Here is a 25,797-nt window from a genome sequence, read left to right as displayed (position 1 = left end):
GGGCTCAAATGTGTACGTTCAAGTGATCCTCCTGCCTCAGCCTCCGGAGCAACCAGGTGTACCCAATGCAAATGAACCTGGCTGATTAATGGGTGTTAAATCACTTAATCACTTTGATATGTACCTTTTGAACATAATTAACCAAGAGGCGACATCACTCCCTGCAACACACACACACACACACACACACACACACACACACACACACACACTTCTTGGCTCTCTGCTTGGGCCAGGGAAAGACATGAACTTGATGATTAACTCACCTTTCTTGGGCCCTCCTGCACCAGAAGACAGGTCTTAATGAAAAGATCTAGCCACTTTTCACTTGATAGCTAATTTACTCCTGCCAATGGCACTTTCAACAATGAAAAATGGCATGCGTCCTACAGTGGCAAGTCTACCTCTCCTTACTATGTCCCAGATAACTGAGTTTCTCTACTCCTATTAGACCTTAATTGAAGACTGATAAGAAAAACTGTAACAGCCTGTTAAAAATAAGGGTCTTCTAGAGGGGAAGGAGCTAGCCCACAGGTTAGGAGAACTTGTTCTTGCAGAGGACCCAGGTTCAGCTCTGATAACCCACATGGTGGCTCACAACCATCTCTAACTCCAATTCCGGGGTCAGCCCCCATCTGCTGTTCTCCATGGCACAGGTATGTACATGATGCACACACATACATGCAGACAAAATACTTCTACATACACCAAAAGTAAAAACCTTAAAATAAAATGAGCATCTTCTAATTAAAAAACAAAAACAAAAACAAACCTAGGATCACATAAGGCCTTCCTATAAGACACGTTGATTTTATCTATAAGACAGAAAGCAGCTCAATTTCAATCATGCTTGTAACTGTAATATACTTCATTCTCAAACTGATGGTCTTCTGCCTCAGCCTCCCAGGTGGAGATCACGAGTGTGTGCCACCATCTCTGGCTTCAGAATTTTTCTATATTGAAAACCATGTGGACGGGGAAAGAGACTGGTGTGGAACATTTTCTGGAGTGTACAAGGACATGGTAAAGTTCTTGGCACCACAAGTTTAAATGAATCTGTCAATTTTCTTCCCCCTCAATTCCTGTTTAAGACATGATAGCTAAAAGTTCATTGGTTTGGCATTAAATCCAAGAGTTTAGTGTCAAAATTATAATATCATAAATTTGTATAGCAATTTTACAGATCATAAAACACCTTCTCATGTACCATCTGCTTTGATCATTCTAACAACTTACTTTGGCAAACAGGGCACATGGATGATAAATTGCTTACAAAATCTTCCAAGCAAAGAGATACCCACTTTGAATATCCCCAACAGTCAGCTCAGTTTAAAAGCTGCCCAGCTCTTCCGTCTTATAGCATAGAAGAATTGAAAGTAAAATGACTTGCCCAGGACCGCACAGCTAAATTTGGCATCCTGGCACTTGATCCATTGATCCAGAATCTGATGAAGTATTCAGCCTCTCACTATTGTCTGTTTTCTCACAAGAATTTAACCAACACTGACAAAACAGTTTATAACGCTCAGGGCTTTTTCTCAGAGATCTTTTAGGGTAGAAGGTGACTTAGCAATCCCAAATCACGCAACACAGAGAACGTTTGTAGTAACAGCTACTCAATTTGACTGGCAGCTTCATATTTTTCCTTTATTTCTTTAAAACTCAAATACAGTCAACCCTACAGTCTCTCCTGAGTCTCAGGTATCTCTCTTTAGCTCAAGCCATCACTGTTTCTTGCCTGGATCACTACACGCTCCAGTCTGTTCTGCTGGCTGTTTCTCTCTCCTCTTCTTCTAGTGATTAACGCCAGATGTAATTGTTACTTGGGCATTTCAAAGTTTAGCATCTTTTAACGGTTCACCCTCACCCTCACAGTAAAACAAGACTAAGGCCTTTGAAAAGTGGCCTTTGCCTACCTCTCTGGCCTGATCTCTTAAGACCTTCCTTAGACTCTCTCCAAACAAGGGTGCCTAGACTTCCCTGCACACACCAGTCTCTTCCCCTAATGCCTTTGATCCTCCTGCCTGGAGCATTCTTCTCCCTCCACCTGTGTAAGTCTTACTTATCCTTCAATTCAATCATCACCTTCTGTGGAAGACTTCCATTATCCCCGGAGATTGTAAGCTGTTTCCTCTGTGTTCTCAGTGGAACTTCCTGCAGGAATCCTAGCACAGTGCTCATTCTGCAGCCTTCTGATGTTTATCTGTCTGAGTTTCCCCATGAAACCATGAACCCCCTGACTGTAAGAATCATGCTTTCGTTCCTAACTCCTACCACCTAAATGACAAAGGCGCAATGAAAGTTTAATAAGTGAACAGAGAGGAAAGAAAGAAGCAAGAAATTCTACAGGGCCGAGCCTGTCGTTAACGTGCTTGCTGATTAGCTCCAGAATGGCGTGGTTCAGCAGGCCGCCTGTGATGGCGGAAAGAGTCTGCAACTGTGCTGCAGAACTGATAAATGTTTTATTCCATCTTCATCTAAACTGAATAGTCACATGTGGCCACTGGGTAGTGTAAACACAAAATACTGTGTACATATTTAGGGTATTTATATCAGAATAACTGAGTGGGTGAGACTATTCCTAACACATTCTTCAACAAAACTGAAATTCTGAGCTCTTCCGTTGAACAGAAAGCTCCTGGGAAGCAGAGATTTCTTTACCTTTATATATCCTGAGTCTGGTGTAGAGGAAATAGTAAGCAATATGTGCTGAATGGAGGAATTCTTAGTAATAGACAATTCATTGTCATTAATACTGACTCATGGCCCCATAAAGGGGTCTCTACTATGTTATCACCTTTGTTACTCAGTTATGTTTTTAAAGATGTTTTCAAAAGACATAATAATTTCAGTCTTCAAAAAAATATTTTTATATAGTTTCTAAGCTTTAAAAAAGTACTGGGTTGCCTTGCCCAGCCTTAACACAAGGCAAGGTGCCTAGTCTTACTACAACTTGATACGCCATGTTTTGTTGATATCCATGGGAGGCCTAACCTTTTCTAAACAGAAAGGGAAGAGGAGTGGATGGGGGTTGGGGTAGGGGACTGAGAGGAGAGGAGGGAGGGGAAACTGTAGTTGGGATGTAAAATAAAGAAATAAATTTTAAAAAATTTAAGAAGGCCATTCTAAATATCATGCTTCATAATCTTAATTATTGAATGATTAATCCAGTGGTGGTGCACGCCTTTAATCCCAGCACTTGGAAGGCAGAGACAAAGGCAGGCAGATCTTTGAGTTCGAGGCCAACCTGGTCTACAGAGTGAGTTCCAGGACAACCAGGGCTACATAGAGAAACCCTGTCTTGAAAAACCAAAAAACAAATGAACAAAAAACCCCAACAAAAACAAAAAAAACCAACCATAATTTTTGTTACCTCTAACTTGACATTTATTATTATATATATACACACACACACACACACACACACATATATATATATATATATATATATATATTTTTTTTTTTTTTTTTTGAGAAAGGGTTTCTCTGTATAGCCCTGTCTGTCTTGGCACTTGCTCTGTAGACCAGATTTAAATTAATCTGACATTTAAATCCATTGCTGGGATTAAAGGCATGCGCCACCATGGCCTAAGCTTTTTTTACATTCATTTGTGCCTCTGTGTGTGTGTGTGTGTGTGTGTGTGTGTGTGTGTGTGTGTGTGTAAATCAGAGGACAATTTGCAGGTCAACTTGCCAACTTCAATTTCTTCTCCTTTTCTCTTTTTTTAAAATTTTGTCAAATTTTATGAAAATTTTTCTTAACATTTATTTATTTATTTGTGTGTATGCACACATATGTATGCACAAATTTCTCAGTAAATCTGAAATTAAAATGGCTACCTGGAACTCAAATTTTGGGTAGGCCGAGTACCTGTGTGGATGCATTGTAAGAGGGAATGACTAAGGGCACCACCTAGTGGTTTCCCTGGTGATACAGCAACGCTGCTTGGGCGATCAGGAGTTAGCAGTCTTGCCTCTGACTTGTATCATTAGATCACAGGTGGCTGGCAGCAGAGGGCTGCAAGCCTTAGGATATTTACCATTCATTATGACACAAAGTCGTATCTAGTCCATTTCTTGGAAGTAAACCTCAGCAAGGTACCCTCCATCAGACAGTTGAGACACTAATAGGTAGAGAAGAACTCCGGGGACCCAAACAAAGTAGCAACACTCAGCTCCTTTGAAATCTGACACTGAAAAGGTCTTCGTACACCATCCCCATGGTTTTCTCTCAATGCTCTTATTTGGAGTGAGAGCCCAAGTCCTCACGCCTGCAGACCGTGCCAGCTCTCCAGTTACAAATGGGTTTTAGAATGCCCAAGCTTCAATTATTTCAAAGTACACTGGCCACAAAGAAAGCATAGTCTGAGCTTTTCTCATTGTTGTTTGTTTTTAAAATATTGGGTGGGGGGGTCACTGTGTAGCCTAAGCTGGCCAAACATTGGGTGGGTGGGGGTCACTGTGTAGCCAAAGCTGGCCAAACTTGTGGCGATCCTCCTGCCTCAGCCTCCCAAGTGCCAGGATTATAGGTATGTGCCAGCACGTCCTTCAGTTTGGGCTTTGTTAATGAAGTACAGAATATAGAACAGTGTACTTGACAGTCCAACTACATCTTATAGTAGTATCCTTAGCCCAAGGCATCAGACAATGCCAATGAAGAGAAGACAGTCAAACGAACGGGTAGAAAGAACACTTGGAGGATAAAAAGCGGTGTTCAGAGTAACTCAGGGATAAGGTCTGTGTCTGGTGCCTGACTCTAAGAAGATACGCTATACACAGTTGTCAGTCTACTTCACATGCCCCCGCGGCCAAAGGAGGGGCAGGAGGATGGGGCAGCTGACATCGTTTGTATTTTACCTCCACAGCCACGTGCTGTGGGAGGAGTTGAGTCCAAGGGAAACTGCTAATTTTCTCTAACGCACATAAAGAAGTCAGCTCTAAAGGGTATTTTCCTTTCGGTGAGAACATCTTTCACCAAAGGCACAATACAGACCTATGGCAGAACTTCTGACTTAAGAGAAGTTCAGAGAGCAAGTAGTTCCAGGTCAGTATAATCCACCAACAGAGCAAAGTGTAGCTCATGGAAACACATTTCCTGAAGTATAGTTTATCCTTCAAACAGAGGTTCAAGTAGGGCTGGACAACCACACAGCGGGGTTATTCCAGAGCACAGCACGCAGCTCCAGGTCTGATCCTGTGACCAGTGCCAATGACCTCAGCACGGAGGAGGAGGATGGAGCAAGTGTGCTGTGACCATGTTGGGGGCGGGAGCCCAGTGCCTGTTCTGCTTCTAAGATTCTTTATCTGGACTACCTGTATTTCTTTCACATACTAGGCGAATGTATGATGCTTAGACTGCCACAAACTTACTATGCATTCCAGCCTCCCCCATCCAGCCAAGTCCCTCTTCCTGCGCACCTTTCTTCTTTCCCTGTCCTAATAGGTAGAAAACCTATATACTGCATTAATGTTGAAAATAAGCTTTATATTTTAAAACTACTTCCCTTAGACTTAAGAATGATTATTTAAAACATGATAAAACTTATTTTTTGAAATCTCTTAAAATACTTATAATAATAGAGAAAGTTTCATTTTCACACAACTAATACACATAACAATCACTAAAAGTTGCGAGTGGGTGAAGGTGTATTTTTCTACCAGAAAGAGTTTGGGAGAGTCATTATACTGTAAACTCACTGTTTAAAGTTAAAAGATACCTTTTCAAAAAGAATATTTAACATTGGAGGTAGTAAAATAAACACAAAAAATCAATTTATATTTGTTCAGTAAGTACAGAGTATGTGATACTATATTAAGAAGTAATGATTACAGGGCGCCAGTGGAATGGTTTCGCAGGCAAAGATGCTTGCAACCAACCCTGATGATCTGAGTTTGATCCCTGGAATCCACACAGTAGGAGGAGAGGACTGACGCCTACATGCTATCTCCTGATCTCCACATACACACCATGAGAAATGAACATACATGTGAACACACATGTGCATGCACACGCACACAAACACACACACACACACACACAATAGGTTTACAAAAAAAAATGCCAAAAAGGAAAAAGAAACTTAGCCAAGAAAAACATTTAAAATAATGATTATAGCAGTTACACATGATAAGCTTTAAAGAGCAGAGCCAATCAAAGGCGAAACCACAATGGAAGTAGAAATGGTGCAAGCTGCGGTCTCTTCCTCTCGTGTTTCCGGTGCCAGAGACTCAGCCCAGCAGAGCAGGGTCTGCCCTCCAACCTGACACCAGACTGCAATGCCTTTCTTGGTCTTCTCTGAGAGAATAAAAAGGTGCCCATAGTAACGCCCAAAGGAATGACTCGAAGGGAGTATCGTAAGAGGGCGTGAGGCAATACCTGGGAGGGGGCAGAGTGCACGCTTTTCTGTAGTCCTTCCCAGGGAAGTAAGAGAACAAGAGCAGGACACCAGAAAGATGCCTACCCAGATGGCAATGTCCATCATTCAGGAAGATATGTAACCAAGAAGACACAAGCAAAGCCAACCAGAGGACTAACTACCAATTATTACTGAAGTTTTGTTATGCTTATTTATTTTGTGTGGGTATAAAAAGGTGAGCACACGCTTACACCACAGCACACATGTAGAGGTCAGAGGGCAACTCGTGCCAGCTGGTTTTCTTCTTCTACCATGTGGGTTCTGGGGATGAACTCGGGTCATTAGGCTTGGCAGAAAGTCCCTTTACCTAATGAGCCACCTAGCTGGCCAAACACCTAGTATTGTGAAGCCACACTGAAGACAAAATAACACAACATGCATCAAGCAATAACTGTGTAAAACTGACATAAGCAACAGCAGACTGTAATGCTCTCAAAACAGTTTCTTGAAGAAACCGGTTGGAGTTGGGGGCGCTGCTCAGTGGTAGGATGTGTGTTTAGAATTGCGCCAGGCCTAGGGTTCAACTGCCAGGACCAGAAAAGGAGGTGGAAAACGCAATGTTGGGGAAGAAGGGTCCAAGGGAGAGGGAAGGTGAGGGGGGGACTGATTGTGGGGGTTGTCTACCAAAACTCAGCATGTGTGAAAATGTTGTGAGGAAATCTGCTACTTTGCATATTAATTAAAATCAAGTTAAAAATATAAGAGAAGGGATGAAGAGATAAAGAGAAAAAAGGGAGGCTAGAGAGAGAGGAGCAAACAATCTGTAGAAGGAGAATAATAATTGATCTGAGCCTAGAAACATTGTAAAAGGTACATTTTTGGGTCAAAAAGTTTTATAAATACAAAATAAATATTTTATAAATGAGAATTTTACTTTGAGAAAAATAGAAGTTTTCTGGTAAAATACAGTTAGAATCACTTTCTAGGAAAAAGCAGACTTTTTTCTCCCAGTAGAATATACTAAATGCACAGAAGGCACACAAATGTTTTATATTTGTTGCTGGGGAAAAAAAAACAACATATTATTTCTCTTTTATTGAAAGCTGCTGACATTTTTTCAGTCTTTCAAATAATACACTTTGTAAATCCCCACCCCTGGGAAGTGTTCTGCCATCTTCCTGGAGCCCCCTGACTTTCAACTGTCTATGGAGGGGATGACTCCTTTGTCAGCCAGGGGCCTTCTCCATTCCTCTGAGAATACTGCCTGAAAATGACGCCAAGTTCTCTAGCTCGCTAGTTAGGGCTGGAGGTTTGATAAACCCGTATGTGAGGCACGTATAACGAGGCTAACTCGAGTCCTAAAGCTCTTCAGCTAATGCCATCACTAGACACCAGCTGCGAACCTTGTGATACAAACAGAACGACGTAGAGGAGTACCCCAGCTACCAAGGCTGGAAAACCTTTCAGGGTGAGCCAACAACCAGAAAAGCACCATTTGGAGCACAAGGTTAGAGATCACCTTCCAAGCAATAACCTACATGGTCAGGAAGAGTAAAAAGGACAAGCTTGGGGTCGTTCCACTCATTTACAGCAGGCATTAGAGAGTCCCAGAGAGGTGGTAAGAATGACCAGAGGGAAGAGATCAATTCGTAAGTAACCTTGGTCTAGAATACCACTTCAGTGACGCTCTTTGAGGCTGTTAATGTAAAGCTGAACTAGTTTTTTTCTCTTCCTGAGAAGGAGTTGGTTTTACTTCTAAATCTGTCAAAAGTGTAGTTAAATTGGGTCTTCTTCCTTGTGAAGCTATCCTATGATATACAACTTTCCATAATATTTCAATGCAGGTTTCTAGAGCAAGCATGAGAGTTGGCCAATATGTACTTACATTCACACTGTATGACATCTAAGTTAAACTGCTGGACGGCTCCCATGCTTATCTGCTTCAGCTCGCTGTCCAGGAGCATCTGCATTAAGGATGTTGACAGATGCTGGCAGGCTGACATGCAAGCTGTTTGGGCAACTTTCCCCTGTGTAAAACAAACAACCAAACCAAAGTAAGCACACAGCAAGCATGGGAATACACCATAAAATACCACAAGACTGTACACAGGGCACTCTTTTTATTGTGACAATACTGACTGTCGGCCTTTCTGCTTCTATTCTACAGGGCTGTGCATTTGTATCCTAAGACCTAAAATTCATCTTTCTCGGGATACAATACGATTAAAGTGCTAATTGCATAGAGGAAAACTATAAATTTTGAAAACTTATTTCAGATCTCATGAAATAATATAACACTTTTAAATGCACACGGAAATATGACATTTATTACATTAAATTCCCATACTGACAAAACAGTTTATTAGAGCCTCCTAAGCTCTCCTCTGTATGTTTAACTAAGAACAAAGGAAGTTAACTGTGTAACGTAAGCTGCTCTTGTTCCTGCTACTTAAACTGTACCCCTAAATCAAAACACACTTTGAGTCAGATCCTCACTTCTCGGCACAGAGCTTCACAGTGAGCAGTGGGGAAAAGCACTTGCTTATCACTGACTTCAGCTTCGTTTCAATCAAATTCATGCTGCACGTAACTACAGAAACTAACACTCACGGCTTTCTTTCAGTGTGATACATGATTCACTTGAAGCCCCAGAAGTTCTAGATGAACTTTCATCGACAGTCTTACTTGAATTTTCTTAAAATACCAGTTTTTTAATGTTTGCCTTACAGATTACACAGCTAAATCACAATTACATAGATTGCTTTTTCTTTTCTTTCTTTCTTTCTTTTCTTTTTTTTTTTTTTTTTTTGAGACAGGGTTTCTCTGTAGCTTTGCACCTTTCCTGGAACTCACTTGGTAGCCCAGGCTGGCCTCGAACTCACAGAGATCCGCCTGGCTCTGCCTCCCGAGTGCTGGGATTAAAGGCGTGCGCCACCACCGCCCGGCCCTTTTTTTTCTTTTTTAAAGACAGTGTGTCACTGTGTAGCTCTGGTTGGCCTGAAACTCACTATGTAAACCTGGCTGGCCTTAAACACCCAGATTTCTGCTTCCTGAGCATTGGGATTAAAGGCGTGTGCCACCACACCCCATCTATAACTTGCTTAAGTTTGAAGAACTGCTTAAAGAAGTTTCTTTCAGCATTTGAAGCAGATGTCTAACAGTATAAACTCTTTTAGGTCCAAGTTTTCCAGTGTTACCCTTCTAGGGAGGCTGTCTTCAAATGAGTATATGATTAGGTGATGGGCTGATTGCCATGATGAGAGTCAAACATTAGAATTATGGTTAGGACAATAATGATTTTTAGAGGACATGCCATGTTTTTTCTCATTTCAATTAACAAACATTTACCCAGTGATATTTGATAATTGTTCTTTCTTCCTACTAATCACAAAAGCAAATAGAGCAACAAAACCGTAAAAATCATCTTCCAAACATATCTGCTACAATACAGTAATACAAAAATGATTATGTACAGTTCATATGAAAGGCCATAGGGAAAATAAATAAATTTCATACTTATTAGAATATTTGTTCTTTAAATTACACATTAAAAATCAGACTAGGACCAAACTGCTTACAGGTGCTTAGCATTTTAGGCACTATGCACAGCAGAAAACTAAACATCTGACATGCAGTGTTAATTTCTCAATCAAAAACCTCAGAGATAAAAGCCAATGCAAACAATATGTTTGACAGATACTGATGAATTGCCAAAAAAGGAATGTAACAAACAATGAAAAACCCAGCATGCTCAAAAGGCCCCAAACTCAGGAGGAATTAGTCTGAGAGACATGCAGCTCCATTCTCCAAGCAGAATAATATCAATATGAATGGGAGGGAAATAAAAGCAGAAAAAAGAGAAATCAACGCCATGTCACTTAATTTCAGTGTAAGAGGCTTGCAAATACTTCATGGAAATGTTATTTGGACTTAATGGAGCAAGTGCATTTGTTGCTTAATATACTTCTCTATCAATTCAGCTCTATTATACTGTTACACAACAATGTACTAGCTGAAAACGCAGATTAATAAACTGTCCAAAAATTATTTAACTCACTTTGTACAGAAGCATTCCATACGTTATAAGTGGTATTATTTTAATTTAGGTTCAGAGACAAAAATAGCTATACAACAGTACTGGAGCCAAATATGATGATAAGAGCATAAACTTTTCCATAAATCTGGTGGAAGCAGGCAATGAAAATACAAATTTGCTTTGTAGCTAAGTAATATTTATAACAGTAAAATCTTCATTATAAATTTCTTTTGATTAGGCATATTGAATACAGGCTTATTGTTCTCAAAGATAAAACTTTTAAAGATTTATAAAATAAAAAATTATAAATTTTTTAAATAAAATGAATTATTCCTTTGTATACATTAAAATTTAAGTTAATACTATCAAGGTTCAGATTGTTGAAATTTTTAAAAGCTTATATTTTATAAGCTTATACACTATTCTTTAGATGTCCTCTTTCTACTTTCAGAATGTACAGAACCATTCTTAAATTTTATCTACTTATTTTATATAGAAAAGTTTATATGTCTTTAATATTTACACACTCAAAAACATATTTGCAACTGATATCTCATGCCTAAGACTCTTGGCCCATTTTAATAACCCAAACATCCCTCCCTGAACACTATTATAACTAGTAACACTGACTCCCTGATCCCTATTATAACTAGTAACATTGACTCTCACAATAATGCATCATCCTAACACAAAAAATGTAAACACTTTCATATTTGTCTTTAAAAACTAGTTTTTAATAGGTATGAATATAACAAAGCCAAACTAATCAGTGAAACAGTGCACATTTAATATATTTTAAGCAATCAAAAATTTCCTGCCTCATCTGAAGTTACTTGCACCATTACTAGCATTTTCTTTCTCTTTAATAACACAAGTTCAATAAGTAAAAACACCTGCCAAACTTTTAAAAAGGTGACTACAGTTTTTCACCCTGCTTTAACAATTTTTTTTCCCTGAAAAACAACTTGCCAAGAGAGAAAACCCTTAGACAAACTTCTTATATTTCAAAGGGACTTGTAAAAGAGAATCTGCTGACATATTAGATCCTTTTTGCATTACCCCAAAGCTTTTCTTCTAAGAACAATTGTGGCAAAGAGACATTTGGCTCCTAGGAAATTCCCACAGGGTCAACCACATGCATCCTTCCGTGGCACCTTCACAGTCTGCTCTCTGGACGTCCGTCTCAAAGGCAGCTTTCCTCATTTGCTTGTGTGTCAGTCAATATGATTTATGGACTGCATTCACCAAAGTCAGAGCATACAGAATGAGAAATATGACTACAATCTGCTAATTTGTTTTGTATTGAGCCATTTAAGAGTCAAAGACCTGAAGTCAGACTGAGACCAGCAACACAATTAACTAGCTGGTGACAGATTCATCCATCCTCCCTGCCAGGCTATGCCAATCAAAGACAGCATGAGGCGACATTTAGTGAAATCAGTAAGAAAACTCATTCTCTGAGTAACCTGTGTAAGAGCTTGATTGACACTTTCTGAATTTCGTTTGTGGAACACAACCACTCTTTACCCAATAGTTTCCTACTGCAAGCTGTGAAATAAGGCTTTCAGTGCCAATCACAGAACAATAAGCCACTAACCACCAACCTCAGCCGAAAGAAATCAAGAAAACACATCTGTTTGTATGTCAAGCCAAATTTCCAAAATAATTTACTATTATAGATTAGGCTACAGATACTGTTTCTTTTGATATATAAAATAACCTGGCAGTACAAATACAACACATTTTATTAGATTACAGCTCAAATTGTTTTGGTTTCAAAGTAATGTTTTCATAATTCTAAGATCATAGTGGGTGAAATATTGAAAACTTAAAAACTAATTTGGTACTTTAACTTTTTATTTGAAGTTTGTATTTGTCTCACCATTCTCTTATTTCACAGATCTAATAAGAAAGTTTTTATTTCAACAGTAATTATTTGAGAGCATTTTTTCAAGGCCGCTTTCATTTTCACAAGTACATATGATGTAAAAATACCCTCTTGAAATCACAAATCAACCATCCTATGATGATCTACTCCTCAATAACCCCAGAAGGATCCATTTTCCTTTTTTTTTTAAATATCTACACACACACACACACACACACACACACACACACACACACACACACCAATCTTGAAGAACGAACTATTTTTAAACTTATATAAAACATACAGAGAGACAAATATACTGGACACTGTGTTATTTTTTAAATTAGTATCAAGTTTTGTTTTCAAAGGCTGGGAGAGAAAAGAAAACAAAGGATACCACACCTCACACTGCTAAGTGAACCTCGTCATTCTGGCCTTGCTCTTTAAAGCCGCTTCCGTTCAAACAACAAATGTCTATTATATACACATGCAACACCTCCTAGTTTGATACAGAAAGTTGAGTTAGGAGACTGTAAAGCAAGCTTTTCAGAAACAAAAAGAAAGGAAAAGTGTTTTGATGAATTGGACAGTTTCCTAAAGAGCCATAACACATAATCTTTTAAAATATATAGACTAAGAGAATCAGGTCTTTTATCAAATGTGGACTAAATATTAAAATTAGAAATAAAAAATTTAATTAAAATATAGAGAGATAATCCAAAAGGAAACATTTTACTTTAACTCTTCCATTTGTACCTTAAGAAGCACTGACCTGGCCAGGCAGTAGCAGCACATGCCTGTAATCCCAGGACTTGGGAGGCAGAAGCAGGCAGATTTCTGTGAGTTCAAGGCTAGCCTGGTCTACAGAGCAAGTTCCAGAACAGTCAAGGCTACACAGAGAAACCCTGTCTTAAAAAACAAACAAACAAACAAAAAAAACCACTGACCTGAAGTTTTGCTGCATAAAAAGTGTATCTTACTCAACTATAAAAATGTTATTAAATGTAAAGGCCCTGAAATAGTACAGAATATGAAAATCCCCTCAAGATGACATCACAATGCATCCTCTTAGCCATCATGATAGGTTTTAGTGCATTTTCTAAGTGAAATTCTTAGAATTTGTCTCAAATTCCCAATAATACAGACTCAAATTCCCAATAACAAAGAATGTGTGAGTTATGAAGGTTTAAATATCAAGATGTCGTTCTTTAGTGAGTTTTAATAATGACTTTAATACTACCTTGAAGACAGGTTTTTGAGACTGTGCCAAAACACCCACAGTTTATCAAAACACACTCATCAAACATACCCAGCACCCTCAACACTTGCACAGTTCTGTTTCTCTCTCACTCCCTCTCTGTCTTCACCTCTTTTTATCCCTGAAAGAACTGGTTACATCACTTACCCGGTCCCCACAATCGACCACAAACTCTCATTCTCTCTTCTTAGGCTTTTAAAAACCTTCTTACTTTTATTCTACTGCTCACCATTCATAAGGACTTAAAGACTGTAGCATAAATTCTTGCTTTTTTGAAGGGGGCATATGAATCAAATAAACTTGATTATCTTAAGATTGAAACAAATTTTCCCAAGGTGATTCCCTGGAATACACACACACACATTTCTATTTCCCTTAAATCCTCCACATCCCAGTCATGGCTCATCCAGCTTTGGCAATACACATTTTTTTTTTTGGGGGGGGGGGTTTCGAGACAGGGTTTCTCTGTGTAGCTTTGCGCCTCTTCCTGGAACTCATTTGATAGCCCAGGCTGGCCTCGAACTCACAGAGATCCGCCTGGCTCTGCCTCTCGAGTGCTGGGATTAAAGGTGTGCGCCACCAACGCCCGGCGGCAATACACATTTTTTAAAACCGTGTTGAATGTGGACTTTAAGGACATGCCACATCCACATATTTAGCTTTCTGGAAGGCATCCTTGCTGCTGTTGTGACAGTCCCAGACAGAGAAGGCAAGGAAGCATTAAGTAAGTCTTGAAAGGTCAAAGTTTAGAAAACACTCTTCCTGTTCCAACCTATGAATCACTGCACTACAAAACAAATGGAAGAAGGTGGGTTTGTTTTTTGTTTGTTTGTTTGTTTGTTTTGGTCGGGATTTATTTTTGTTGTTGTTGCTTATTTATTTATTTTGGATAAGGTCACCTATAGCCTTGGCTGGCCTCAGACTTACTACAATATCCAAAGAAGGTCTGAACTCCTGATCTTCTGCCTCCCAAGTACTGGGATTACAAGCATGTATCACCATGCCCAGTCTTAAATAGAGAATTTAACTTGATTAATTACTAGGTCCGAAAACTCTTATCCTTTGGCAAATATTTAAAAACACCAACCAAACAAGAGAAGATTCACTTCATTTTTCCCTGTAGATGACACTGAGTAGGATGGTCAATCTAGGGAATCCAGGTGTAGTGAGTGGTTGTTTGAGCCAGGCCCTGAAGCACCACCCTAGTGAGGTAGCAGCTAACTGTTACACCTGCCTATGACCTTGAGGTACATGCCCCTGGGGCATGGCCACTGGGGGACCTTTAAGACCTAGGATGCACGTAAGTGCTGTCTCTTGGCTACCTTGCGGTTTTGGAGGCTGGAACGGAGCAGGGCAGTGCTTGCCTGAGAACAGCATTGGACTGTGCATCACCCTCCCAGGATCCTGCGACAAATTCCTTTATTCTGTCTTGTGAGTTAACCCCCAAATAAATTCCTTTGCTCATTAAATAAACTCTGTGGATTGCTAGCCATATAATCCCAATATTTAGGTTGAAAATTAAAACACACAAGAAACCATTATCAAAGCAGAAACTCTCTGAGAACTGGGCCACATCCATATTTCTTTGTGTAGCATATAGCTAGCTCAGGGTTCCAGGAACATATAGCAATGGAAATTCAATATTTTACACTGATGTTACAATTTAAAATTTCCAAAGAAGTTGCCAGAGTCACTAACAGGTTATATTATAGAGGTAGCTCATATGATCATCAGTAAGTTAGACAAATGTCAGCCCAAGGCAGCTTACTGATAGATGGAGTAGCTGGTACAGGCATGGCCATAACTGAAAATATACTACAAGCTAAGTGTGTTGGGGCATGACTATAACACCAGTACTTGGGAGGTAGAGGCAAGAAAATCTGGAGTTCAAGACCATCCTCAGCTAGCTAACAAATTCTAAGCAAAGCTAGGCTACATGAAACCCTGTCTCAAAAACCAACACAAAAAAGGCACACGGTTGTTCCGTTTCAACCTTTCCTTCCCCTCTCCGTTAACCTCTCTTCCTCTGCCCTATGACCTGCCCTCCCACTCCTCCCAATTTCTTTCTTTTTGGTTTTTGAAAACAGGGTTTTACATTGCCCACATTAGCCTTGAACTCCGTATATAGCTGAGGATGACCTTGAACTTTTGGTCCTCTTATCTCCACCTACGTTGGGGATGCAGGCATATACCGTGAGCCATCTGCTCACCACGTTTCAACTTTGTCAGGATCTACTGAGAGGCTAGTACAAGTGGGTCTTCACGTGCTGAGGAGCACATTTCAATGGCACAGTCTCTGAAATGGTGTGACAAGGACAAAATCACACCAGTGAACTATGCAATCAGAGCACCACTTCTCCATTAACAATGTGGTTTTGCTGCGGTTGACATGAAGTGACTCCCAGCAAGGTCTATGGTTTTCAACTACACTTTGCAGTATTGGAAAAACACACACACACACACACACACACACACACACACACACACACACACACGCCAGGCGGTGATGACACACACCTTTAATCCCAGCACTAGGGTGGCAGAGGCAGGCGGATCTCTGGAAGTTCCAGGCCAGCCAGGGCTAAATAGTAAGACTCTGTCTAAAAAAGAAAAAACAGGCTGGGTGGGTGGTGCACGCCTTTAACTCCATCACTCAGGAGGCAGAGACAGACGATCTCTGAGTTCAAGCCTGGTCTACAGAGCGAGTTCCAAGACAGCCAGAGCCACCTGTACAAACCCTGTCTCTTTGGGAGGCGGGGAGAAACAACTTACATTGCATCACAGTCCCCTCCAATTGGGGATTCTCAAAGCCCTGGCACATGCTTATTCCAGATGACAAGAGCTTTCCGGACAGGGAACATCCCTAGTCTAAGCCCTAGGTTAGGGAATAGTGCTGATGTGGATACTGCCAGTCACTTGCCGTGGAGCACACAAAGAGTAAATGAGGGCTGGAGAGGCACATGGGGGCACAGACACAGGCAAAACACCCATATGCACAAAAAAGAAAAAAGTGAAATGTATTAAGAGAAGAGTGAGTATGAATTAAAACAACAGCACCCACAAAACCATGAAGAAAGCTGGGCCTGGTGGCACAGGCCTAGAATCCTAGCTACTCAGAGGCTGAACAGGAGGATCAAGCCTGCCTGGGCAAGTTGGCAAGACTGTGTCTCAAAACAGAAAATCAATAGCAGATCGTTTCCCTAGCACAGGCAATGCCCTAAGTTCAATCACCAATAAACACACACACAAACACACACACACACACTCGCTCTCTCTCTCTCTTACACATACACATGTGCATGCACACCCAAGTCAGGGAGGGTGATCAAGGTAATCCTTTTGTTCCCCCTAGGAACAGCCTACAGAATGATGTGGAACAATGCCACAGACAGATGGCCAGCTCACCATTCCCAAAGACACTGAAATAGCTGCAAGGTCTTAGCGTGCTTAGAGATTCTTATGTGTCTTTCAGGGATGGCACGTAGAGGCACTCAGAATGGTCCAGCGTTTGACACACCGTTGTAGACTTTCCTGCAATACAACCTGAAAGATGGCACGCAGAGGCGCTCAGAATGGTCCAGCGTTTGACACACCGTTGTAGACTTTCCTGCAATACAACCTCTAACAAAACTAGTTTCCAACCCCTGGTAACAGGATTGTTTAGCTTTCCACCAAGAAGGTTGGGAAAGCACCAAAATTCGCAAATGGTACGTGCCTAGTTAGACGTTCAGGGGTTTGTGCTGCAAGCCCTGAAGTCCCTCTGAGATGTCTAAACAAAGGGGCAGTCATGGTCCCCTGTGTACTGGGTGTGTCTGTGACAGAACAGGGTGTGCTTCCCTACGGAGGAGCAGAAATCACTGAAAAGAGAAAACACCAAAGGCGCTAACCACAGTCAGAAAGATAAATAGATAGGAAGCTTTCACATAATAAAACTCAAGACACAAGTCTTAAAAAAGACTTTGCTATGCTCATGGGGTGTTGCACATTTGGGCAGTGAGATGCTTTAAATATTCATATTCTTCACATAAAGGAAAACGCATTCGGTATGCACAGTTTTGAAGTGCATTTTCTATTTAGGTATGTTTTCTTGACACAGGGTCTCACTGTAGCCCGGGCTGACCTGCAGAAAGAACTTAATGTAATCCATGTCTTCACTATTTCTCTTACAGATAATTAAAAATGCTTACCAAGTACTCTGCATTAAAACTACAGAAAATACAAAGACAAGTAGACACATTTCCTCCTAAGGGGACAAAATTCTAATGAGAGAAAGAAGTGTCTACAAACAGCACACATAGAAGGCAAACTATGAAAAGGAGGGGTGGAGGGGGAGAGTAACCTCATGTAGTGTGATCAGCAAAAGCTGTGTGAAAGAGACAGCATCAGAGAGAACTCTGGGAAAAGATCCAAGCATTTTATAGCTATAAATGAAGCTAAGACAGACAGATTCAGGGCACAATAAATATGCCAGTTTGGATAAAGCACAAATTGAGCAATGTATTCAGAAATGTATCAAGAAAGGCTATTTTTGCTAGCCCATGGAATTTTTATTTAATTTAGCACAATTAAAAACTCTTAAGTTTTGAATGGAAAGTATGATTAGGCCATGCTTTAGAAAACACAATTTGTACTTGTGGTTTGCACAACAGAGGTAAGGCAAGAGAGCTGGTACAGACCAATCAGGAAACGGGACAACAGAAAAGGGAGAATGCATGATAGAAACATTTACATTTTACATGCTAAATTAGACTCTCCCCTAGATACTGAGGGAAGAAATTTCAGTATCTAAACATGTACTAGCTCTTATTCTGGCTGTCAAGGACACACAACTAGAGATAGAAAGGGCAAATACAGCAAAAATAAATAAAAACTTCAATAAAGCCATTTTTAAAAGTAAGGGTTAAGGTGATTCAAAAGAGCAGTCCTGAGCTGGAATGAGAAAGAAATATTTGCACTGGGTCATGATCATAGGGCTCAGGTAAGTTGTGTTCTGTAATAGTTTCCTCCAAGATTGAAATATTCTATCTTGCAGACAAGCTCCTTAGGCAGGAAGTAAACAACTCAAAATACCTTTAGGAAGTCCCTGAAACTGACCAGATTCACTAGGCCCCTCCCTGCAAGAGCAGACAAGCCAAGCTGCTGAGAGTCACTCTCAGAAGAGGCAAGGAGAAAGGAGACCTCTCAGAGGATCCAAGCTGCAAAGAAGACAGAGACCAGACAAGCTGCCCAGAAGAAGCACAAACCAGCTGAGCAGCCTGAAAGAGGTTTAGACCAACTGAGTCACTGAGAAGAGAGACACTGTCTAACTTGCTGAGCTGCCTATAGGCTGTACAGTGTGTTCCAGGTTCCCAGCCTTGTGAGCTGTCTCCCATGTTGGGGTGAGCTTAGATGATGCAGCTGTCTTTGAGTCATTTATGATCCTGAGTAACTCCACCCATCTTCAGCATTTAAGTACGACCTGGCCAGCCCTTTGGGGACAGGCAGTACATTGGCCTACTCAGGGTCCTGACAGTGTCATCCTTCATAACCTGTTTGTGCATTTGCTAAGTCCCCTTTAAGAGCACACCACCCCCCTCTTCCTCTCTCATCCCACAAGGCTGCGTTCGCACCCCCTTTTCTTCCCCCTTCCTGTCTCTTCTCTTCCTCTCTCATTCTGCCTCTCTCCTCAGCCTTTATCTCCAGAGGTGCACTCTGCGTCCCTTCTTCCTTTCCCCCATAAAATTCTCTACATGAGCACTGTCCGCATGGTGTCTCTCTCTCCCCTGCCCTGGGGCCCCACAAAGACCACCGCCCACCGTTTTTAAATTATAACACCTAAATTCTTGTAAGTAACCCCAATAAAACTGATTGGTTCACTGGTGAACTTTGGTGGTATCCTGTGATGGCTAACATTATACTGATGGCTAACTTTATGTTTAAAAGTTTAAAATTTCTGTGCTCAGGGAATAAAGCAAAATTAGACTGCCAAAGGTTAGGACTGTTAAGGGTTAATTTTTTACTGCTGTTTTTTCTTCTGTAAACAAAAGCATATATGCATGAGAGGACCTTCTGCTTGCCCCTACATAGAATGAACTTCATGTGCTTTGCCTTTGTAAACTTCTTGTGTGTGTGTGTGTGTGTGTGTGTGTGTGTGTGTGTGTGTGTGTGTGTGGTTCTTCGAGACGGGGTTTCTCTGTGTAGCTTTGTGCCTTTCCTGGAACTCACTTGGTAGTCCAGGCTGGCCTCGAACTCACAGAGATCCGTCTGGTTCTGCCTCCCAAGTGCTGCCTTTGTAAACTTCTGACTGAGGTGGCTGGGCACTACATTCAGGAATCCTGAGTCCTGGATAGACCTGGCATCAGGACATGAATAAAACCTCTTTGTTAAAACTTATTCATGGTCTGACTGGTGAGTCTCTGGACGACCCCAGACCCACAACAATCCACATTTGGTCTATTGTGGCTCCCTGTCTGGGATGAATAGATGCTGCTGTGTGCTGTATCTTCCCAGGAAAAGCTTCGTCACGTAACACATGGATTCATGAATGGCATGGACTCATGGATCACAGAGGTTCATGAATAGCGAGGGCTCATGTATCCCATGGGCTCATGAACTGTTTTGACTTACACACTTGGCTAATTCCCACAAGTGTAGTGTGGTATATTGTTGTAGAAAAAGAGCATTCAGGAAAAGTAGAAAGTCTTCAAAGTAAATGGTGCTAATAACTAACAGTTTCTGAGAATCGATTAGACGCCAGGCATTCTTCTAAACATCTTGTGCGTTCTATTTCATTCAGTCCTCACAAAAGAACCATGTCAAACATATACTCATTAGCATCAGTTTACAGAGGAAAGACTCAGGTTCCCAAAGCACTGCCCTGCCCATAGATGTATTTCCTATTGCCCTTCATAATAAATTCCAGAAAGTCCTGCCTTACCAAAACAGCTAACATTACCTTTAAACTCTATGTTTCCAACACACTGCAAATATAATGGCAATGTCAAAATAATTACAAGTTAAATACTTATTTTTCTCTGAGAAAAATAAGCCTGCAGGAAGTTCATCATTTTCTAATTTACATGCTAACTTTAGCTTGTATCTACTTACCGACATGGCTGCATAATCATTGGTGTTTGCCTTAGTCTGAGAAGGAAGTAAGCAAGGCAATCAAATGAAAGAGGGAAATGTATTCTAATTACAACAGAAGCAATAGGCAAAGCAGCAAAACTAAACACACAATACAAGCAGAGTCTGTGCGTTCTATAATGGAAAGGCATTAGTTACCACATGCATGTGATGATCATTTCATTTTGAAGATCTGTAGGTGAGTTTTTACACACACATTAAGCGTTTCTCCAAATATTTGTACATATAACGAAGTTGACCTGTCAGCATTTTAACATAATGAGCTTTAGCAGTTACTAAATGTGTGCTGAATTGGCAAATTTAACAAAAAACCAATTCTTTAGGCAGGATTCTTTGCTCTAGAGCAGTGGTTCTCAAGCTTCAAACAATAATAATATTAAGAATTAAGCAATAAGTTAAAAATGCAGATTTTAAGCTACAGAAATTTAAATTAGGTCTACAGCAAGCACTGAATCTGAATATTTAGAAGGGGCTCTTTCCGTAGATGATTCTAATTCAGAAAGAAAAAAAATGTCTATTTCTTCATAAATAACAGAACACTATGGAGAATACAAGTTTCTAAGGATGCTCTGAAAGGATAAGTCAGTATGTTCCAACATAATTCACGTAGATTAAACTAAATTCCTTAAGGAATGAAGGCTTACATCTCACAGCTAATTAAATATATTTTGTTCCCTAAGAACTGAATAGTAAGCCAAAGTAAAAACCAAATTATTGGTCATAATTCAACTGCATATAAGCCTCAGCAGGCTTCTTCTTTTAAAATATCAATAATTAACAACGTATCAATTCTTAAATAAAAGGAATGAATTAAAATACCATTTATTTATTAAATTACTTTATTTTTCTTACTTTTTTCTTTTGGAGATAAAGTCTATGTGGCATAGTAATCAGATAAATTTTCTCCAGTTTAAAATACTCCTGAGTGCTAGGACTACAGGCATGTGACATCCATTACATTTCAAAAATAAATGTGTAATATTTAAGTATCATTAAAAACTTTCCAGAGAAAGGTACTGACTCAGAAATGTGGTTCAAGCTTGTGTTAGCACAGTGGAACTCAAGACTCTGCTTATGAGCAGAAGTTGAGCTTCTAGTAGAGATGAGACCGGTCATTTCCGTCAAATCCACAAGTGTAGACTCAGGCAGACTCACGCACCGAAGCTAAGCAGCCTAACGAAGCTTGTGCCTAGTGAGCTGACAGTTGTGATAGCTACGAAATTCATTCTTCAAACAGACTGAGCTCGCCTCTAGAGAACCGCTAACTCCTTCCTAGATTTAACTTTCAACAAATTTTGTTTTGATTAGTATAATTATGCCATCATATTTACTTACTTAACTATTTTCCATAATCTTTCAAAGTATGTAGAGCTATAATGGAAAATATATAAAAGACATGGAATTGAGACAAAATTCAGCTGAAATTTAGCACCTTTGTTAAGAAAATCAACAGCAAGGCAACCCTGTAAATCATAGGAGTGTGTTACTTTCATCACAGTTCAGATTATACTACTTTTATATGATTTTTGGGGGGGGTTGCTTTTTGAGACAGGGTTTCTCTGTGTACCTCTGTCCTGGATCTCACTCTGTAGAACAGGCTGGCTTCAAACTCACAGAGATCCGCCTGCTTCTACCTCCTGAGTGCTGGGATTAAAGGCGTGCACCAACACAGCCCAACTATGAATTATATTCAGTGAATCACACAAATGTTATTCATGAGCCATCCATATTAAAAAATGGGGTTGGGGATTTAGCTCAATGGTAGAGCGCTTGCCTAGCAAGCACAAGGCCCTGGGTTTGGTCCTCAGCTCTGAAATAAATAAATAAATAAATAAACAAACAAACAAACATTAATAAGAAAATCCTTGCATTTTAAACATAATTCTTTCTGGTCACATAAAACAAAAGGTGTTAAAAGCCAATGACTCTACACTTAATTTTAAAGGTCCCTCTAAGTTTTCAGTCAAAAGAACAGATATAACTCAGAAAAACTGAACCAACAAAAGCAAAAGAAAGTCTGCTTCCCAGCACCCACATGGAGACTCAGAACTGCCTGTAACCCCAGTTCCAGGGCCTCCTACATTTTTTGCTAGTCTCTGCCTGCACTGCCCACATGTGATGCACTCACACACATGTAGGCAAAACACTCAAACATAAAAAAAATCAAGATGGTAGACAGAATGTTTGTTTTGCACCCTAACACATGAGCAAAATAGAAAGCACCAATTTGCCTTTTAAAGGATACATTATTTAAAAGCAGAGAAAATGAAGACAGGGAAAAATCAAGAAATGCTTTCTGGAAGACAGGAGGCAATGAGCCGAGCAGAGGAAGCCACTGTCCACTGCACACTCCAAAGAACTGCAGTGCAGCTGGAAGCCAGCGGTCCAGGCACAGAGCAGGCAAATATGTGAGCAGAGGAGATGAGAGTGGGAAAATAACCTGGAGAACAATCTGGGGACTGATGAAGCTGTAGACACAGGGAGAAGAGAGGAGGGAGAAGTAGAAAGAGGGGAAAGGGAGGGGAAGGAAAGGGAGGGAAGGGAGGGAAAATTGTAGGTATAAGAAAGGAGGAAGGCAGACAAGCAGAGGTGGCACACGCCTTTAATCCCAGCACTCGGAGGCAGAGCCAGGCAGATCTCTGTGAGTTCGAGGCCAGCCTGGGCTACCAAGTGAGCTCCAGGAAAGGCGCAAAGCTACACAGAGAAACCCTGTCTCAAAAAACCAAAAAAAAAAAAAAAAAAAAAAAAAAAAGAAAGGGGGAAGGCAGGAAATAACACATAACTTGTGGAATCAGTGTAAAGTGAAAATATGCAGTCTTTCATGCAAAATTTAAGAACCTGAACCTAACAACAGGAGCCTCCCACCTGGGGACACTGCAAATGCAGTCCCATGCAGAAGGAAGTGGCGCCAGGGGACAGACGGCCCAGCAGTAAAGATCACGAGCTGCTCTTACAGAAAACCACGTTTGGTTCCTAGCTCCATGGTAGCCAGCTTACAACTTCCTGTAACTCCAGCTCCAGTAAATCAGATGCCCCCTTCTGTCCTCTGTGGGCACACACACATACACACAAATGCACACACATAACATCTAAATAAGAAAAAAAAATCTTTAAAAAAGAAATAAGCCCTAAAAAGATGAGACCATAACCCCATGATTAGCCTCTTTCCTGCTTGTTCTAAGGAGAAGAGCACTGAGCAAATGCTAAAGAAACAAAAAAGTATACATATATATCCCAGTCAGATTTGCATGTATGTAAACACATGGGCGCGCACACACGCACGCACGCACGCACGCACGCACGCACGCTCACTCGCTCGCTCACTCACTCACTCACTCACTCACTATTTATATATAGCAGTAAAGTAAAGTCATGTCAGCTCTGCAGGTTTTCTTTGCTAAAAATAAAATAGAAACTACAGGATTTTCGGGGGGGGGGGGGCTTCTTCGGCGGAAGTTTGTGAATAAGAAGATTCAAGGGACACAGGAATATACTATATTCCAAAGAGACACAGAAGAGCATCAGGAATCATGAAAGGGGAGACAGGCGAGCTGAAAAGAATGGGAAACATAAAGGCTATGTAAAGAAAAGTGGGTAACGGCCTGTAGGTTCAACCCTGGCTTTCTGGATATGAGGACCCAAAGCCAAAAGCACAACGAGCCAGACATTCCAGTGAATGTCTGGTCGCAGACAAGCCCACAGTTCCCAAGGGTCAGGTGAGCAGATGGGGAAATTGGGTGTGACAGTGACATTCCTGCGGGTGAAACATCCATCGTCGCTGTGGTGGTGTGAAAGGAAATGGCCCCCAAACGGAGTGGCACTATTAGGAGATGTGGCTTTGCTGGAGGAAGTGTGTCACTGTGGGGAAGGCTCTGAGGTCTCCTATGCTCAGGACACCGCCCAGTGTCACAGTCACTCTCTGTAACTTGAGGAGCGCTACAACCAGGCACCACCTGAAAGGGGTAGGTATTATTTGAGCTAGATAAGGGTGGGATGAGTATGATTTAAATAAGTGGTATATGTACAACTCTGTCATAATGAAACCCAGTGTTTTATAGAATGAATATAATTTAAGTTGTTTTTTCCTCCCTGAACATCTTCCTTAACCAATTCTACTCAACTATTTACAACAAAAGAGTAATTGATGTTGGAAACACTGGGGTTGCTTTTTGCTGTTGCTTTTTCATTTCAAACAAAGGAAATGGCTAGCAGTATTTCTTCAGGTTCTATGTTAGATACCTTATTTGTAAATTCAGCTGTATCTTACATAATCGGACGTGCTGGTTAATTTTCTGTCAACTTGACACAAGCTAAAGTCAACCGGGATAGCTAGATAGGTAGATAGGTAGATAGATAGATAGATAGATAGATAGATAGATAGATAGATAGATAAAGAATTTAAAGTATCTAATATTTTTCTTTGTACCTTGTAAGCTGGAAAAAAAAACTTGATTATACTGACTTTCACACAAACTCCTATTAAAGATTATTTCTATTTAAATCTATACTGTTAATTTCAGGGGGAGGGTTGTTTTGCTTTTAATGGGAAGCTGTTGATGTAACCAACCGTCTTATTAAATAAGAAACACAGAAACAATGTAAAAGAGAAAGCCGAGAGGTCAGAGCTCAGAGCTAAAATCTCACCCTTCCTCCTGCTGTCCCAGCTTCGCGAAAAGAGACCTACCTCCTGTCGGTTCGTATTTTTAAAGTATGTTGTTCTGCCTTCTCATTGGTTGTAAACCCAAACACATGACTGCCTCGTCACTGTCTGAATGTACAGCCCCCTAGGTCTTAAAGGCATATGTCTCCAATGCTGGCTGTATCCCTGAACGCACAGAGATCTTATGGGATTAAAGGCGTGTGCTGCCACCGCCACACTCTTGCTATGGCTCTAATAGCTCTGACCCTGAACACACAGATATCTATGGGATTAAAGGCGTGTGCCACCACCGCCACACTCTTGCTATGGCTCTAATAGCTCTGACCCCCAGACAACTTTATTTATTAACATACAATCAAATTAATATTTCAGTACAAATCAAAATAATATTTCAATACAATTAGATTACCACCACATTTCCCCTTTTCTATTTTAATAAAAAGAAAAAAAGCAAAAGGTTATGACTAACAAAAGAAAAACTATATACAAAAG

The 25,797-nt window shown here is 40.5% G+C and overlaps 1 protein-coding gene across 5 annotated transcripts in view; it reads right to left on the bottom strand.

The window, feature by feature from the left end:
* The window catches only part of Exoc6 (exocyst complex component 6), a 159,706-nt gene that overhangs the window by 34,015 nt on the left and 99,894 nt on the right, over window positions 1-25,797 (bottom strand). For all 5 annotated transcript variants that reach the window (XM_006976641.4, XM_076562946.1, XM_076562941.1 and 2 more), the window contains one exon: window positions 8,242-8,383. In XM_006976641.4, the coding sequence (XP_006976703.1) occupies window positions 8,242-8,383 (142 nt within the window). The remainder of the gene's footprint in view (window positions 1-8,241; window positions 8,384-25,797) is intronic.

This window comes from Peromyscus maniculatus, chromosome 1 (genome assembly GCF_049852395.1).
Source record: "Peromyscus maniculatus bairdii isolate BWxNUB_F1_BW_parent chromosome 1, HU_Pman_BW_mat_3.1, whole genome shotgun sequence".
Taxonomy (NCBI): domain Eukaryota; kingdom Metazoa; phylum Chordata; class Mammalia; order Rodentia; family Cricetidae; genus Peromyscus; species Peromyscus maniculatus.
The sequence above is the reverse complement of the archived record's forward strand: the minus strand, read 5'-3'. Positions and strand labels throughout refer to the sequence as shown.